Here is a 15531-nt window from a genome sequence, read left to right as displayed (position 1 = left end):
TTAATAGATTTAATTTAGAATTTGACATTTCCATGTTCAGAACTAGCTATTCTTAATTATGAAGCATTTTGCAGCTTACAATTCTAAAGTTTGTGGTAGAATCAAAGAATAAGAGGTGAACATTTACTGTAGAGCCAAATGGTTCCTGAATATCATGTATATACTATGACCATTAATTAGATAATTTGAATGGAAATCCTGTTTCACATCTGTTCATATCTTTTAAATTAAATTCTATGTTTTAAAATGTTATCCCCTTTTTTATTCTACACTGTAATGTAAAAGAAGTCAGTAATAAAATAAAAAGTGAACAACATGACTCACCAGTAATAATCATCAAAAGACTGCTAGGGACAGTAAATTTCCACAGAAATTTCCACACAAAAAGTTTCCACAGGTCTCATAATGATGTAAATTTCTTAACTATCTTTTTGATAATCAACTTTTATCACATTTTTGCTATTTCTTCCTTTTTTAAACATTGATTTTATCTTTCATGATTTAATCATTAAAAATACTTTACGGTATATTATGCATTACACCCAGCTGTTTTCCTGCTGGAAGTATAGAAGGCATACAGGAGATTATTGGTTGAACTGGCCAGTATTTTTACCTTCAGTATCTTGCTACTCAAAGCAAACCATCATTAACAATTGACAGCCAAAATAACAGAAGGCCAATGTAATTTTAAAATGTGACTCATCTTGAAAGATATCTAAGAAATTCATAATACAGTACAGTGGATTCTGGTTAATTGAGACACATCAGGACCAGTACATTTTGGCCCAATTAAGTGTCTGTCCTACTGAGCCAAAGTTTCATGGAAATGGTTAAATAGATACAAAAAGAGACAAACTACTGTTTAACTGAGCAACACACTATATATTTAAATGCAGTACAGAACAAATTTGAACATTACCAATACAATACAGTATTATAAAACTGTGTATTAGTTCACAATAGTTATCAATGGAGGAATTCATTCAGAGTACGCTGCCGTGTTCCTTTGATTGACGGTAATGAACAAAATCAGCACAGACACCTAGTGAAGATAACGGACTGCCCTCATACAATGCATTTGAAGATTGCATCTTCCAACTCTTCATTTTCATTGTAAGTTTCAAGATTGCCGATACCTTCAAATTCTTTGTAGTCCCTAACTTGAAGTAGTGAAATTGTTTCATTTTCACTGTCCAGGCCTAAATACTTAAACTACAATGAGCAAAGAGTCCTGAAGTGTCTTACAGCTTATTTGCTTATTTCTCGCCAACTATCAGTGACAAAAATCACTTTTTTTTTAAAAACACAAGTACATGCAACTGTTGAAATTTAAAAACTGTTTGCTCTAAGTGTGGTATAGTGTCTAACAGCCATGCAGGTACACACCACTGACACTAGCTAGAATCTGTTCAGCAACAGTTTCTCATCCCAATGAAGCGGCATAGTGTCCCAAATAAACAAAGGGTATTCAGATATTTACTCAATTAGTTTTTGTTCTTTAAGAGTTGTTCCAAATAAGCAGCTGCCCTGATTAACCGATAGCCCGGAATTAACCGGAATCCACTGTATTGCAAATAACTGATAAAAATAACTGATAAAACTGCTTCATCTAATCTTCTTCCTTTTCTAGCAATTAAATATTTAACGTTCTGGTAACTGGGATTCAAAATAAAGTTTGCTTATAAAAATGCAGAGTAATATCTAATAGAAAATATTTAACACTCCAAAGCATAGACCTGATATGGCATTTATGTTTTGCTTAGGATGTGCCACATAAAAATTGTTGAAACATTCCTAAACCACACATGCGGTTTAAAGGAAAAGTCTCTGATTTTTCTTTAAAAGCAGAGCAGAAATTATATTCATTCTTGGCCCAATTTGATTAATTTCAGGAGACCTCTAAAAATTATGCACAATTGTTTTACCAACCACCACAGAAGCCGGTGTCTGTGAAAATTTCACAAAAAATACCTTAATGAGTACAGAAAAATAAAATCCTAAAATTTCTACTCCTTTGGCAGTAAATGTACAACTTTTGATGACATCTGTAAACTTGAAAGTTTTGTCAAGTTCTTGCATTTCACCAGTGATGGTACAGGATGAACCACGCATAGCATTTTTCTCACTCTCATAAATTTTTGGTACAGGTTGCAGGCATCTACTGAAACCCTTTCCCAATGTGTATTTGTAAATTCGAGCAGTGGATAATCTAGGGAATAACAAACCTTTCCAGAATTAGAAACCCCATGCTTCAACCACTATCTACCCAGAACAAGTTAACAACCATATTACAGTGAACCAGGGACTCAGTTACCACAGAAACAAGAATTTCAGCTCAAATTTAAGGCATGCATTTTATTTAGTTTAGATGTGCCTGATAACATACAATATTGTGGCATCATAATATTACAAGATGGTGCTGCAAACTGGTATAATAATGTCACAATATTCTGCACTGATAGAGAACACCATGACTTAAATGATTAAATAAGGCAAAATAAAAACACAATTGTATTGGAGTGCTAGCACTTAGTTTTTAAAATGGTAAATTTAATCCATCTACTACTTATATTTTTGAAACCACAGATTTTTCCTTTAAATTAGATATTTTGAACTGAAGCCAATTTAAATACTGATTAAATGTGAATGTTCTTGTAAAGAGAATATTTCTTACCAAAATGATTCAGTCTCCACATTCAGTAATGTCTGTTTAATAGAACAATTGGATCAAGGGAGGGGCATGCTCGCCAAAGAGCTGTTTCCATAAGGAGGCTTGTGTTATACCATCTTTAACAAAAATGCCTTATCAGGTTTATTTTATTGTTTTGACATTACCAGTACAATATATGTCCAAAAAGGTCAGTGTTTTACCAATAACCCGCCCAAATACAAAAAAAAGGTCATCTTGCAAAACAGAAGTGTATATTTTTGGCCAGACACATACCTGCCAGCATTTCAAATTTACAGAGAATTTCATGAGCAGGATGGGAGAAAAAAGACTAAAGATCTGAGTTTCAGTGAGATGCAGATATGTTGAGAGACACAAAATAAAATATTTATCCCAGTCATATAGGAATCAAAATACAGGTTCTCAATGATCTCGCTTAAAAGTGAAGGTGTTTCTAATGTACTGAATTTGCTACCTAGGGAAACACGAGATGAGATGTAATTATTGCATATTTTGGTACCTCATAAAACTACTCTCTAATATGCAGCTATTGCAGCTCTTGAAATATTGTAATAAAAACTTTACCCTGCAAATCCATGAAGTTTAGTGCTTGTACAGTAGAGCGGGCATGAAAATCACTAGATTGACGCTGGCATTGGAAGGTATGTAGCAATATATGGCACATAAAAACACCAGACCAATTTACATAAACATATTTTTACCTTCACGGAAAGCCTAAGTCCCTGTTATCTGAATCATGAATACTGTATATTTACATACACAATAGGAGCAACTGATTTGATTGTGACAATTTAATTGATGTAATATTAAAAAAAATAAGATTTGGTTAGAAGAGGTAGTTGCCAATCCCACTGGGGGAGTAGTACAGTTTATACACATGATTACACTTTGTTTAGATTTGAACTCAAAACAACAGCGAACTATAGTACTACACCAGCTTTGATTTGGGAAACAAATTAACTAATAAAAAAGAATCTTGTTTTTTGGAACCCTTTCATCTCTCTACGTTGGGCTACAGCAAAATACACAATGTCAGTATAACTGCAGTGTGAAAGAGAGCAGCCAGCTACCATAAATTTAATGATGTACAATATCGCAGTATCTCATAATCCCTAGCAAATAGTTCAAACATGTATATATATATATATATATAAGCACACTTTACATATTAAATTTTTCTCCTACATTTGTTGTTTTGCTTGTTTCTCCAAGCTGGCTTGAGGGAAATGTGTAGTGATATCTGTGGATGTGGACTGCAGGCGAGTCCCAGGCTGAAGCTGGGAGAGTAGGCTGTACCTGTGACACTGTGATACCACATTTCTTTGCCAGTTCCTCTTTGGCTTCCTCACTAGGATAGGGATTACTCAGGTGAGAGTAGAAATACTCGTTCAGGACTTCTGTAGCCTGCTTGCTGAAGTTACGTCGTTTTCGCCTTTGAAGTGAAACAAACAAAGGTTTCAAAATTGTTGGTTTACTGTGGGTCTCAAGCATTTAATCTTTTTTTTACTGTACTAAACCAATCATATCTTAATCTGTCATTTGCTTTCCTCAACTTGCAAATTATCAATGTTATGCTATCCATTTACACTGTTACAAATCACAGTATTTTATATTAGAGGTCCTGAAGCCTGCCATCACTGTGTCACTTCTTTGAAGCAGCTGTCTAATTCATTTCACTTGCCTATATATAATTCCCTTTTAAAGTTATTTTTGAATCTGCTTCATGTAATCCATTGATAAGATATATATTTTTGACAGGGTGGAAGATAATCCCAAGGGGTTCTTGGGAATTAAGAGAGAATAGATCTCTTAAAAACCATTAGGGAAATCTACGTGTGGAGCCACAGAAGATGGCTGAGATACATAATTGTCTATTTTTCCCTGATGTTTACTAAGGAGAATATTATGGATGCCAAAGAGATAAGGGTAATAAATAGCAAGACTTAAATCATATGCCTATTATGAGGAAGGCAGTATTTGCAACTTTTAAGTGTATTAAGCAGGGCCTGACCAAGTGTAACCCCAGACCTTACAAAAGGCTATGGAAGAAACAGTAAGGCCCTTGTGGAAATAGTTGTTTCCTGTTAACTACTAGTTATGTTCCAGAAGACTGGAACTAATGTGTCCCAATGTTCAAGAAGGGTATTAAGGGTAAACCAGGGAACTAGACATTGGTGAGCTTCACGTCAGTTGAAGGGAAGGTCCTTGATGGAATTCTGAAGATAAGATCTAGCATCACTTGATAGTCAAAGCCTGATCAGGAAGTCAGCACATATTGTGTGTGGGAGGTCATATCTGACTAATCTCTTGGAGTTTTTTTGTAGAGGCAACTAAGGGGATAGATGAAGGTAGGGCGGTAGTTATTGTCTATATTGTATTTAGTAAGATCCCTGCTAAGCACCTACATGGCAGCTCGATCTGGAATGTTAGCTCGCATGGGATTTAGGGGAGTTAGTAAGGTAGATTCAGAACTGGCTTGATAGGATGCAGAGAGTGATGGTTAAAGGTTAATTCTCTGACTGGAGACGAAATGACTAGCTGTGTGCCCACAGTGCAATGTTCACAGTACATTGAAAGCAGTTGTGCAATGTCCTTTTCACTTGTGCATGTGAAGAGGGTATTCAGCATTGTGACCTTCAACAGTCAGGGCACTGAGTTTAGGAATACAGATATTATGCTGCAGTTTTATAAGCTGCTAGTGAGGCTGTACTTGGAGTATTGTATGCAGTTTTGGTCATCCTGATATAGGAAAACATTGTCAAGTTCAAGAGAGTGCAGATTAGATATATGAGGATGCTGCCTGTACTAGAGGGTTTGAGATATAGGGAGATGATGGCCATCCTGGATCTTTATTCCCTGGAATGCAGGTGAAGAGTGACCTCACAAAAGTTTATAGTATTATGAGGAGTATGGATTAGGTGGATGGTTGTAGTCTTTTTCCTAGGGTTGGGAAGTCCAAAACTGGAGGGCACCGATACAGGATAAGAGGGGAAATATTTTAAAGAGAATGGAGAGGAGACTTTCTTACACACAGTGTAGTGAGTAACCTGGAATGAGCTCGCAAAGTGGCTGAGGCCAGTTCAAATGCAACACTTAAGAGGTATAATGAGAGGAGAGACTTGGAGGGTTATGGGCCAAACACAGGCAACTGGGACTCATTGAGAGGATGCTATGGTCAACATGGACCAGTTGGGCCTAAGGGTGTGTTTCCATGCTGTATCACTATGACTCTAGTGCTGACAAGATAATAAAAACCTGTTGCACCGAAGTGTTACTTCTTATCTGACCTTTGTTTTTTACCAATGACTTTTCTTCCCTAACCTCAAGTTTTTGTTCTTCTGTAGTTGTATTGTTGTTATTGGACACCACTGGAAAAGCAGGTGCTTTCTATAACTAAATACATAAGAAAAGATAAAGCCATTGCCTGTTATCTCTGCCAAAAGCTCGACTCCCTGGCCACCATTCACAACCAAAGAAATTTTCAACTGCTGATCAAGTTACTACACACATCTTGGTGGTGTGCTGTACATGGCCTAAACTTTCACTCACTTATTTAATCCATCTCCAGCAAAAGCTACGGTACTGTGCAAAAGTCTTGGGCATATAGATATAGCTAGGGTGCCTAAGACCTTTACGTAGTACTGTATTTGTCAATGTGGAGCAGAAAGAACGTTCATAAACCTGGCGGAAACAAAGGATGTTGGGAATGGCGAAGGTGGAGTGTTGCCGGAGGGGTGTGAGAAAGGAGGCAGAGAAGGACTGCTAGGGGTGGAAGCTAGGGCAAGGGCCAGTGCGGGTGCAGACATGATCAGCCCTGAGACACTAGGCAAGGTCATTTGATTCCCCAAACAATTAGTTTATTGATCATTACACAATGTCTCTCTGGTGATTCTTGCTCCCTTCCTTCTCCCTGCTTCTTTTCCTAACTATGATTCCCCGCCCTCACCCCCAGCCCCTTCTACTCTCAGTCCACAACAGAGACCCATATCAGAATCAGTTTTATCAATACTCACGTATATTATGTATTTTTTTTGTGGCAGCTATGCAGTACAATACATAAAATTACTATAGTACTGTGCAAACATCTTAAGCATCCTAGATCTATATATGTGCCTAAGTCTTTTGCACTACCGTATTTTCACTTCTGCGACAATGTCCTGATCGCTTACATTTCATGTCATCAAATCTCTCCTAACTATTCTGGGCATTTAAATAATTTCTAGGCTATCTGTCTGTTCTCTACTTTGACAAAATACTTATGCACATCTAAAATATATTTTAAATCAATTTCAATTTATCTGTGAGGTTTATATGGGTTCCCACTTCAAAGAATTTACTGTCATTTTCACTCTCTTCATCATACGTGACTCCCATCTCTTAACATTACTTCACCCTGGCCATTCTTGACTTGAATTCTTAAGGTTAACTAAAATAAAGAGATTTAGAATGATGGAGAATAGATTCAGATGGAATTTGGTGAGGACCTTTTTCACTCAAGAGAGATGTGAGTCTCTGTAATACACTGCCTGAGAGAGTGATAGAAGCAGAGTTGTCGACAGCACTTAAGAAGTGTTCTCGGCATACAAGAATACAAGCCAATTTCTGGAAGATTTATGGATTAATACAGATTGATGTCCACTGATCAGCATTGACCTGGTGAGTCTAATGACCTATTTCTGTTTATTATGAATTTGTTTATATTATAAGTCTCTCCACATAACAACAGTCATTCATTCCAAGCAACATCTTAGTGAAGACATAAGAGATTGCAGATGCTGAAATTTGGAGCAACAGTCTGCTGGAGGAACTCAGCATGTCAAGCAATATCTTTGCAAATCTCCTCTGCACTCTCACCTTCTGTGTGGTAGCCAGAAATGCTTATAATTCTCTGTGCATGATCTAACCAATTTTATGTAACATTGCAATATCTAGTACACACTTTATAAGATAAGGGTTTCATAATTGTGCAGAATTTACCACTTATGGCATCACCAATATCATGTCCAATTGTAACAATACTTCTCTATTTCTGAACTCCAATCCTCTTGCAATAATATACCATTTGCATCTGTGAGCACTTTGTGCAGTAGTCTAACATTTTGTGAGCTTCATGCATAACACCTAATCACTCATTTGTCATCTCCCTGCCTTTTGATTCTTCCTATCAAAGCTCATGAACACATAGTTTCTCACATTAAATTCACTGGATAAGCTTTTATCCACTCTTTCAACCCATTTGTACCCTGTTGCCGAGTACAAATATTGTCTTTGCACCTTGCCCTTTCAACTGTTCTCAAATCATTGGTTACCTTATACTCGGCTCCCTTCCTCAAAGTTATTATTACCGATAGGATGTAGTCTTTCTCCCAGGGTAGAAATGCTATATAGTTATAGGTTTAAGGTAAGAGGAGAAACATTTAAATGAGATTTGCACTAGGTTGGATTGATATAATGGTTAGCTCTAGCATTTTGGGCCAAATGGTCTATTCCTTAGCTATCCTATTCTACAGTATGGTATAAATAATTGAGGAGCATGAAGTGATTCTTGTGGCACTCTACTAATTACATAATTCCAGCCTGAAGAAGAACCAGTCATTTTGATTCACTGGAACACTTAAAGAAGCAAGGCATAGTAAGATAGAGTCCTAATGCAAGCAAATGGGATTAGTGTGGATGGGCAAAAAGGTCAGCATGGAGATAGGGGGCTGAAAGGCCCATTTCTGTACTGTGCAAATGTATGCTTCTGTGGAAATCCATCTTGATATGCCACTAATTAGGCCCCATTATGTTAAAGGGAACTTAGTATAGATGGGTACTTAATGGTTGGGATGGCTATGATGAGCTAAACAACTTGCTTTCCTGTTGTGTGATTCTATTGCTGTTTATAAAGTCCAGTATCCCCTATGATTTTCTTAAGCATCTTCTCACCCTACCACTTTCTATTATTACAAGATTACATACCCCTCCCCTCCTGAAACCGTGCCTTTGTGCGTCTCATCTCATTCTGATGACTGGAATGTAATATTTTGCACTCTTCTGTGTTTCATTTCATTTGATATACATCCACTTATTTCTACATCTGTCTATGTCACCCATAAGTTTACTAGTATTCTTCCCTAGTTTGCAATAATTCCAAGTGTTCAGCCATCTCCACCATTGGAAATCTGTCCTTTTATATGCAGACCATTAAGAAAAGTAGTAGTTCCAGTCCTGCTCACTAAGAAATTCCAAAGTTCTAGTTCTTTCATATCACTTAGCCAATTTTCCATCCAAGCTGCTACTGTCCATTTTATTCCATTCAATCTTTCACAAAAAAATTACCATTTGCTCCAGATTTCCAGCATCTACAGAATCTCTGTGTCTCCTTAATGGCAAACCTACTATGAGGCACTTTGTTAATGCCATTTTAAAGTCCACATAGATGGCATCAATTGTGATAGAAAAACATGATGTGGTACTGTTGTTTAGGATGTTGTAACACTGAAGACATAAGTTGGCCTTGAAAGGTTAAGGACAGAATTAGACAATTAGACTATAATCATGATACACAGTGTTCTACAGACTACTAAATAGTGAATAAAAGTAAGGAAAATCTGCAGAGAAGTTACAGAGGTGATTGGAATAACAGTGGAGAAAAGATAAAGAAGAGATGCAGTTTCTGAAGTACGTAGGGAAAGCTTGATTAACATGTTTTCAGAACAACAAATTAAGTCTAATTACTGGGTTTGGTTCTCAGCAATGAAGCAGGATGAGTGGACTATGTAACAATGGCGAACACCTGGGAACAGCAATGAGCAATGGATAATGGAGAAGAGAAAAAAATCAATCTTAAGAAAACTTTGTAGATGGAGGACAACTAGTTTCAATAGGGAAGAAATGAACTCGCCATGATAAAGCCTTTGGGCCAAAGCTGTTCACAATAAACAACTCAGCTCAGTGAATATAGCATTGACAGGTCTGCTGGTGAATCAAAGTAAATGGCAATGTCAGTAGTGATGAGGATGCAAAGAAAGTTCAAAAGGTAATAGAAGAACAGAATGGACAAGAAGTAAGAAAAATGTCAGGTTATTTGCTGACAAGTACCACAGATTTTGAAATGGAGAGATTAGAAATGTTGACATCTAAAGTGGTGAGGTATATATATGCCACTGAAAATTATCATACTGATGTAACAGCCAATTACGGAGGCATCTGGTACATTGTCCTTTATTGCAGGAGACAAAGTTTTCTTCAAATTTCTTCTTACAGACACATTGCTGGCCAGTGAGGGACCTTTTTGTCAATTGCTCAAAATTTTCCTTCCATATTCACTTGTATACTCAGAACCCAAGATAGAGTTTGCCTTGTAATGCCTTCAAATGTGATATTGCTTGTAAACTGCAGTAAAGTGGGGAATCTGTCAACTAGCAGAGTTACCAGAAGAACAGAGAACACAGATGTTGACCATTTGACAAAATTACAATTCACTGCCTGAAATTTTATTGCTTTATTTTGCTGCCTTAGATAACAGTATTGACAGCTGACATGGCACATCTGTATGATGAATCATTCAACATTATTTAAAAACTGGCTGATAAAAACACATACAGTGTGGACATTTGGATGACATTCCGCATAACACTCATGTGGCTGTGGAATTATTGATGCATTATAACTGAGGTAGTGGTGAGAACATGGTGGGGAAAAGGGCTTGGTTGAAAGTTAAAATTAATAGCCGTAAAGAATCAATGGTATAGCTAAATTAATTGGATTACGTTGCTTTATTTCCTCAGAAATTACATTGTGAAAAGGCACTAGACTTTCATGACTTATTAAAGTTGTAAAGTCAACATATTTCATCTATTCTAACAGACAACTACAAAGTTACTTAGAAGAAATTGGTGCACCATATAGTTAAGTGCAACTTTACCAAACTTTGATTAGGCCACAGCTGAAGAATTATGTACGCATCTGGCTGACGGTATTAGTTAGAGCATTACGGACTAAGTGCTAGAAATGGATATCTGTATAAGGATTTTGATTTGAAATGTTAGCTGTCCAATTCACGCCACAGATGCTGTTGACCCACTGAGTTCCTCGAGCAGTTTCTTTTTTATTGGCTGAAGGATGCTTGATAGTGGGCATGGATGTGATGGGCTGAATGATCTTCTTTGTGCTCTATGATCCTAGGAATATGACTCAACAAGGAATGTCAGGAGCATGAGGAGTGCTCCACCTAGTTTTCATGAGTACTACTTCAAAAGTATTTAAAACCTGAAATTGCGCATAACAAGTTAATGTACTAAATTGGTACTCCATGCGCCATACTACATGTTTATCCCCCACACTGGTGGCATACTAATGTTGTCTTAGAAGGCCTCCCACAAAAACACTGACTGAATAGATAACTGCTCCAATTAGACAAAGAGGGACACTAACCATATTTTAACACCAAACTTCTTATGTGACACACCTGTCTTAGAAATAGACTACCATTCCTTTACTGTGCTGGATTAAAAGTGTAAGACAGTCTGGATAACAATGCTGTGGGAGACTCCTTACTATCATTGTCTTCACAAAAACAATTAGGGATGGAAATTCTATCTTTCCAATAGAGAGCTGAGAAATGGATATAGTATAGATACAGATAAAAGTTTAGAGATAATGGCAAGATGAAATTTGAACTGATATAAACTGACCCCAGAGAATAAGCTGTTGAGGAACAATATTCAGAGCAGAGAGCAGAATGGGGTCAAGGTAAAACTCGTGGAGGCCTTGGCTGGAATGATAAAGCACTGCTGATAACTGTGAAGTTGCACTTGCCAGAAAAGGATGAAATGGCTAGGTCTTACTTTATTTGCAAAAGCTGTGGGTGACCTAACAAGGATCTAGATAATTATAAAACTGTTTCCACTTCAGGTAAAAGAAAATCTGGAAGCCATTAAGATAATATGGTCACTAAGAGATAAATGGAGCAGATTGATGTTAATCTGAAGCTAGTTACTAATAGAAATCACTAATGTACTTAATAGGAGAATAGGTAATCACACTAAGGAAAAAGATACAGCGCATTATTCTGAAAGACAAGGAAATAACGTAGAGCATTAATAACTGACAAGCCAAGTTTAGAGCATGAATAAGTACTGCTGTGATACAGGGGCATAGGGTATTCCCCTGAAGATCTGAATTCCCATTGTGATGTTCAGGAGATTGTGCAATAAATGCAAAACAGCCTGTGATTGCTTTACCAATCCCACACATTTAGTGGTTGGCCAAAAGCAATGACTGAAGGTTTTTTTGTTAGATTTGATCATTGCTCTGCAGCAACAAGGTGTGATAACAAATAAATCTATCCCCCAAGATGCTCCAGCATGTACGCACTCTTCAGGAAGTGTAACACCCATGATTAAAGTTTTCTTGTTGCAAGAGTCTGCAAATAACTACATTAACTTTCATTGCATTCTTCTAAACTAGCTGGCTGCTTCAACTAATGTTGTTCCCTTAACTTCATTTCATGTGAATACTAGAAGTTTTAATTTTAAACTAATAATAACAATTTTTTAGTGTTGGTCAATAACAGTTAAGTAGTGTGTTGTCTATCTTGACCAATTTAATTTTCCATCACTTTCAACAGAACAAAAAGAAATTGATGATTCTTGTTTATTTAGTTATCTTTTGTGATTAAGAATTAAAATGACCTTAATTGTGTTTCCAAACCTGAATTATTTCATATAATTGAATATTAGGACTTTGAGATAATTCCTCTTAATATTGCCTCATTATAGGAAGGACATGGAAGCTTTAGTAGGGGTGCAGAGGAGATTTACCTAGATGTTGCCTCGGTAGCATGACTCACAAGAAAAATAGTGAGCTAGGACTTTTTTCTTTGGAGCAAAGGAGGACAAGAGATGACTTGAGAGGTGTACAGGATGATAAGAGGTATAGATAGAGTGGACAGCTAGCAACTTTTTCTCAGGGCAGAAATGGCAAATAGGAGATCACATAATTTTAAGGTGATTGGGAGGGGGGAAGTACATGTGGGATGTCAGAGGTAGTTTTTTTTTATACATGGAGGGTGATGAGTGCATTGAATGCTCTACCAGGGTTAGTGGCAGAGGAAGGGACAATTAGGGACAATTAAGAAATATTCTAATTAGATGAAAGAAAAATGGAGGGCTATGTGGAAGTGTTAGAATGATCTTGGAGTAGATTAAAAGGCTGACACAACACCAAGGGCTGAAGGGCCTGCACTGTACCTAATTACTTTGTTCTCTTTTTGCACTACTTATGCATTTTTTATACTTCTTACTGTAACTCATATTAACTTTTTTAATGTATTGCACTGTACTACAACTACAAAACAACAGATTTCATAACATATGTCATTGATAATAAACCCGATTCTGATTCTGTGTTATACTGTTCTATATTGATGGTATTAGGCTGGAACTTGCAAAAATTGAATACAGGAGGTTATTTGCTGACAAATTTATATATAGTAAGGGGAGGAGACTTTTAAAAGTAAAGTAACAAGAATTCAAGGTCTGTCATGTTCCTGTTAGAGAGAAGGATAAGACTGGTAGGGTTAGGGAACCCTGGATGATGAGGGATATTGAGGCTCTGGTCAGGTAAAAAAATGGATGCATGTTCAGATACATCAGCTGAGAATAAGTGAATCCCTGGATGAGTGTACAGGATGCAAAAGTATAAATTAAGTACGAAATCAGAATGGCAAAATGGGAGCATGAGACTGCAATGACAGAAGGGATAATGAAGAATCCAAAGAGATGTTATAAGATGTTAAGGGAAAAAGAGTAACATAGGGAAAAACAAGCCCCCTCAAAGACCAAAGTAAGCATCTATGTGTGGAGCCATAAAAGGGGAATAAGATCCTCAATGAATAGTTCACCTTCTTATTCTGGATAAAGACATGAAGATTTTAGAATGTGAGATAGTTAATCAAGGATTACACATTACAGCAGAGGAGATGCTGGATGTCTTAAAGTGTATCAAGGTATATCTCCAGGGACTGATCAGGTCTTAGAGTACTACAGCACAGAAAAAGGCCCTTTGACCAATCTAGTCCCTGCCAGCCTTGTCTCCTGTCTAGTCTCATCTATCTGCACCTAGACCATAGCCCTCCATACCCTTCTCATCCATGTATCCAATCCGGTCTTAAAAGATGAATTTGAACCTCATAATTTTGATGGCAGCTCATTCCACTCTCACACCACCTTCTAAGTGAAGAAGATCCCCGTCAGATTCCTTTTAAGTATTTCACTTTACACTCTAAACCTATGATCTCTACTCTAGTCTCAACCAACCTGACGATTGAAAGCTTATGTCCCTCATAATTTTGTATATCTTTATAAAATTGCCCCTAATTCTCCTGTGATAAGTGAAGTCCTAACCTTTCCCTATATAACTCATTTCAACCTCATTAACATCTTATACAACTTCAACATTGCAGTACTCAATGCCCTGATTTATGAAGTTCTCTTTACTGCCCTATCTACCTGGGATGCCACTTTCAAGGAATTATGAATTAGTATTCCCAAGTCCCTTTGTTCTACCATACACTATGGAGCCCTGTCATTCACTGTGTAGGTCTTACCCTGGTTTGTTCTCCCAGAGTGCAACATCTCACACTTGTCTACTTTAAATTCCAGCTATCATTTTTCAGCCCTTTGCCCAGTTGGCTGAGGTGAGGCTGCAAGCTTTGATAGCTGTCCTTAGTGTGCACTAAGCCGCCAATCTTGGTGTCACCTGCTGATCAGTTACCACATTATCATCTAAGTCATTAAAAAACATATATGTAAAAGAATCAGCTTTGATCCCTGCAGCTCAGTACTAATCACAGGCCTCCAGTCAGAGAGATGACCAGATATTATCACTCTCTGGCTTCTCCCATTGTCAATGTTGAATCTAAATGATTACTTCATTCTGAATGCCAAGTGTCTTAACCTCATGGACCAGTTTCTCATGTGAGACTTTGTGAAAAATCTTGCAAAAGTCTATGTAGACAACATCCACGACCCCTTCACCAGCCTTCTTGGTGACCTCCTCAAAACAATATCAAAGGTATATTCAAAAACACTGTTGGAAGCTTGAGAACAAATTGAGTGATACATATATATATATCTATCGTTGTTAACAACAGATGATGTGCCAGAAGACAGGAAGGGGCCAATATTATTTAATAAGGGCTGCAAAGAAAAACTGGGGAACTACAGACCACTAAGCTTAATATCTAGGTAGGTGAGTGACTAAAGGAGATTCTCAGGTACAAGACATATGCACATTTTAAGAATGAGTTAATTAGGAATAATCAACATTGCTTTGTGTGTGGGAGATTCCATCTCATGAATTTGATTAAGTGTTTTGAAGGTGGGGGAGGTGGGATTGTGGAGATACATCTCTACTGAAGGAGGAGTAAGGCACCCCTTCCCTCCACTAGCCTGCAGGACACCGTTGACCAAGGTGTAGCACCAGCTTAGTCCCCGATCAGGGTCACATGGAGCCATGGCAGCAGGTGATGGATGATCGTATGAGCAGCTCAAGAACTGGTTATGTGGCCACTGACACCAGGCAGACAATCTCTGAAGAGTATTGATAATGGCTGAGGTCACTTGTCTTGTAAATATATTGCCCAGAAGGTAACAATGGCAAACCCTTTCTGTAGAAAAAATTGGCAAAAAACAATCACGGTCATAGATCATGGTCGCCAATGTCATATGACATGGCACATCACAAACAAACAAATCAAGGTCATTGAGGGCAAGGCAGTAATCTACACAAAGTAAGGCCTTTAATAAAGTTCCACACAATAGGCTGCTATGAAAAGTTACATCTCCCTGGAATCC

The 15531-nt window shown here is 37.4% G+C and overlaps 1 protein-coding gene across 4 annotated transcripts in view; it reads right to left on the bottom strand.

The window, feature by feature from the left end:
* Nucleotides 1-15531, bottom strand: part of pbx4 (pre-B-cell leukemia transcription factor 4) — a 418773-nt gene that overhangs the window by 58201 nt on the left and 345041 nt on the right. For 3 of the 4 annotated variants that reach the window (XM_059992097.1, XM_059992100.1, XM_059992098.1), the window contains exon 5: nucleotides 3875-4121. In XM_059992097.1, coding sequence (XP_059848080.1) covers nucleotides 3875-4121 — 247 coding nt within the window. The remainder of the gene's footprint in view (nucleotides 1-3874; nucleotides 4122-15531) is intronic. The other variant, XM_059992099.1, reaches the window with a different exon arrangement.

Source organism: Hypanus sabinus, chromosome 16, assembly GCF_030144855.1.
Source record: "Hypanus sabinus isolate sHypSab1 chromosome 16, sHypSab1.hap1, whole genome shotgun sequence".
Classification (NCBI taxonomy): domain Eukaryota; kingdom Metazoa; phylum Chordata; class Chondrichthyes; order Myliobatiformes; family Dasyatidae; genus Hypanus; species Hypanus sabinus.
Note: the sequence above shows the minus strand (reverse complement) of the source record. Positions and strands in the feature narration are given on the sequence as shown.